General features: G+C 53.4%; 1 protein-coding gene across 1 annotated transcript; it reads right to left on the bottom strand.

Moving 5' to 3' along the window:
* Window positions 1–117: 117 nt before the first annotated feature.
* Window positions 118–1,267, bottom strand: ETH_00039610 (peptidase family M3 domain containing protein, putative; the record flags this gene model as incomplete). Its single annotated transcript, XM_013379466.1, has 4 exons — window positions 118–268; window positions 423–481; window positions 725–818; window positions 1,056–1,267. Coding segments are annotated over 4 exons (516 nt in total), but the record flags the coding sequence as incomplete, so codon positions are not given.
* Between the last annotated feature and the right edge of the window lie 223 nt (window positions 1,268–1,490).

Here is a 1,490-nt window from a genome sequence, read left to right as displayed (position 1 = left end):
GCAGCAGCAGCAGCAGCAACGGCAGCAGCAACAACAACGGCAGCAGCGGCAGCAGCAAAGGCAGCAGCAGCTGCTGCTGTGCATGGTGTCTGTACACCTCAAGCTGCTGCTGCCCACCTTTTCTTTGCTGCTGAGGTGTACGCCCTGCTGCTCCATCGCCTCGCGCATGCAGCGCAGCACCACGGCCTCTTCCTTAGTCAGTGCAGCAGCAGCATCAGCAGCAGCAGCAGCAGCAGCAGCAGGTGCTGCGGGTGCTCCAGGCTTGCAGCTGCAGCAGCAGCAGCAAATGCAACAATTTCCGGGAAAGCGCAGCACCAGTGAGGAATGCAGAAGCCTTGCCTCACTCGAGAACGCATGCAACTAGGAGTGCACGGAAAAATTAGGGTTTAGGGTTTAGGGTTTAGGGTTTAGGGAGTACTCACGGCTCCTCTCCACCGCTCTCAGCCTGGGCTGGCGCTCCTTCTCGCAGTCTTTCGTAGATCTGAAAACCCCAAACCCCAAGCTTTAAACCCTAAACCCTAAACCCTAAACCTTAAACCCTAAACCCTTGAGCAAAGTCCAATCCCTAAACCCTACGTGTGCTACACCCAGCTAGCCGGCTCCGCAAACCCTAAACCCTAATGAGCTTCAGACCGCCAAGGGTTTGTGGAGCATGCGCTCGGCGGAGCTAAAAAGGACTCAGCTCCTAGGGTTTAGGGTTTAGGGTTTAGGGTTTAGGGTTTACGGAGTCGCTGAAGTTCGCCACGCTCATGAAGTGCTGCACCTCCTGCACCACTTGGTCTCCGGCCTGTTGCCACTCCGGCAACGGATGAACATTCCTGCACCCGCAAACCCTAAACCCTAAACCCTGAACCCTAAACCCTAAACCCTAAACCCTAAACCCTAAGCTGCACGCAGCTACCCCATTTGAAAAATGGCTGTTGAGTGTTTGAGGTTTCTTTCATGCTTTCTTGACCCTCAAACCCTAGTCCGCGATTCCCCAACTCTAAACCCTCGCTGCAAACCCTAAACCCTAAACCCTAAACCCTAAACCCTAAACCCTAGAGTGTTCAAACCTGATGAGTTCTGCGGCGTCTGCGACTTTGCACAAAGCGTTGCTGACGGCGTCGAGTGTCTGTACAGCTTGTTTTTGGCTGCCTTCTGTTTTACTTTTGAATTCACTTTTAATTTCTTTTTTAATTTCTTTAATTTCCTTTTCAATTTCCCTTTTTAATTCACTTTCAAATTCTTTTTTTTCCTTTTCCAAAAGTCTGCTGCAGTCGCGCATGCACTGCCGCGCGAGCTGCAGCAAGGCCTCAGGTGTATCGACACCCGGCAGCTGCAGCAAACCAGGAACAGAGCTCCAGCTGCTGCTGCTGCTGCTGCTGTCGCTGCTGCTGGTGCTGCTGCAGCTGTGCACGCTTCTTCTGTTGCTGCTGATGGGCCCTTTGCTGCTGCTGCTGCAGGTGTGGATGCTGCTGCTGGAGCCTGCACCAGCAGCAGCAGCAGCA

This window comes from Eimeria tenella, genomic scaffold, assembly GCF_000499545.2.
Source record: "Eimeria tenella Houghton genomic scaffold, Eth_scaff3246, whole genome shotgun sequence".
Lineage (NCBI taxonomy): Eukaryota > Apicomplexa > Conoidasida > Eucoccidiorida > Eimeriidae > Eimeria > Eimeria tenella.
This window is presented reverse-complemented; position numbering and strand designations above follow the sequence as displayed.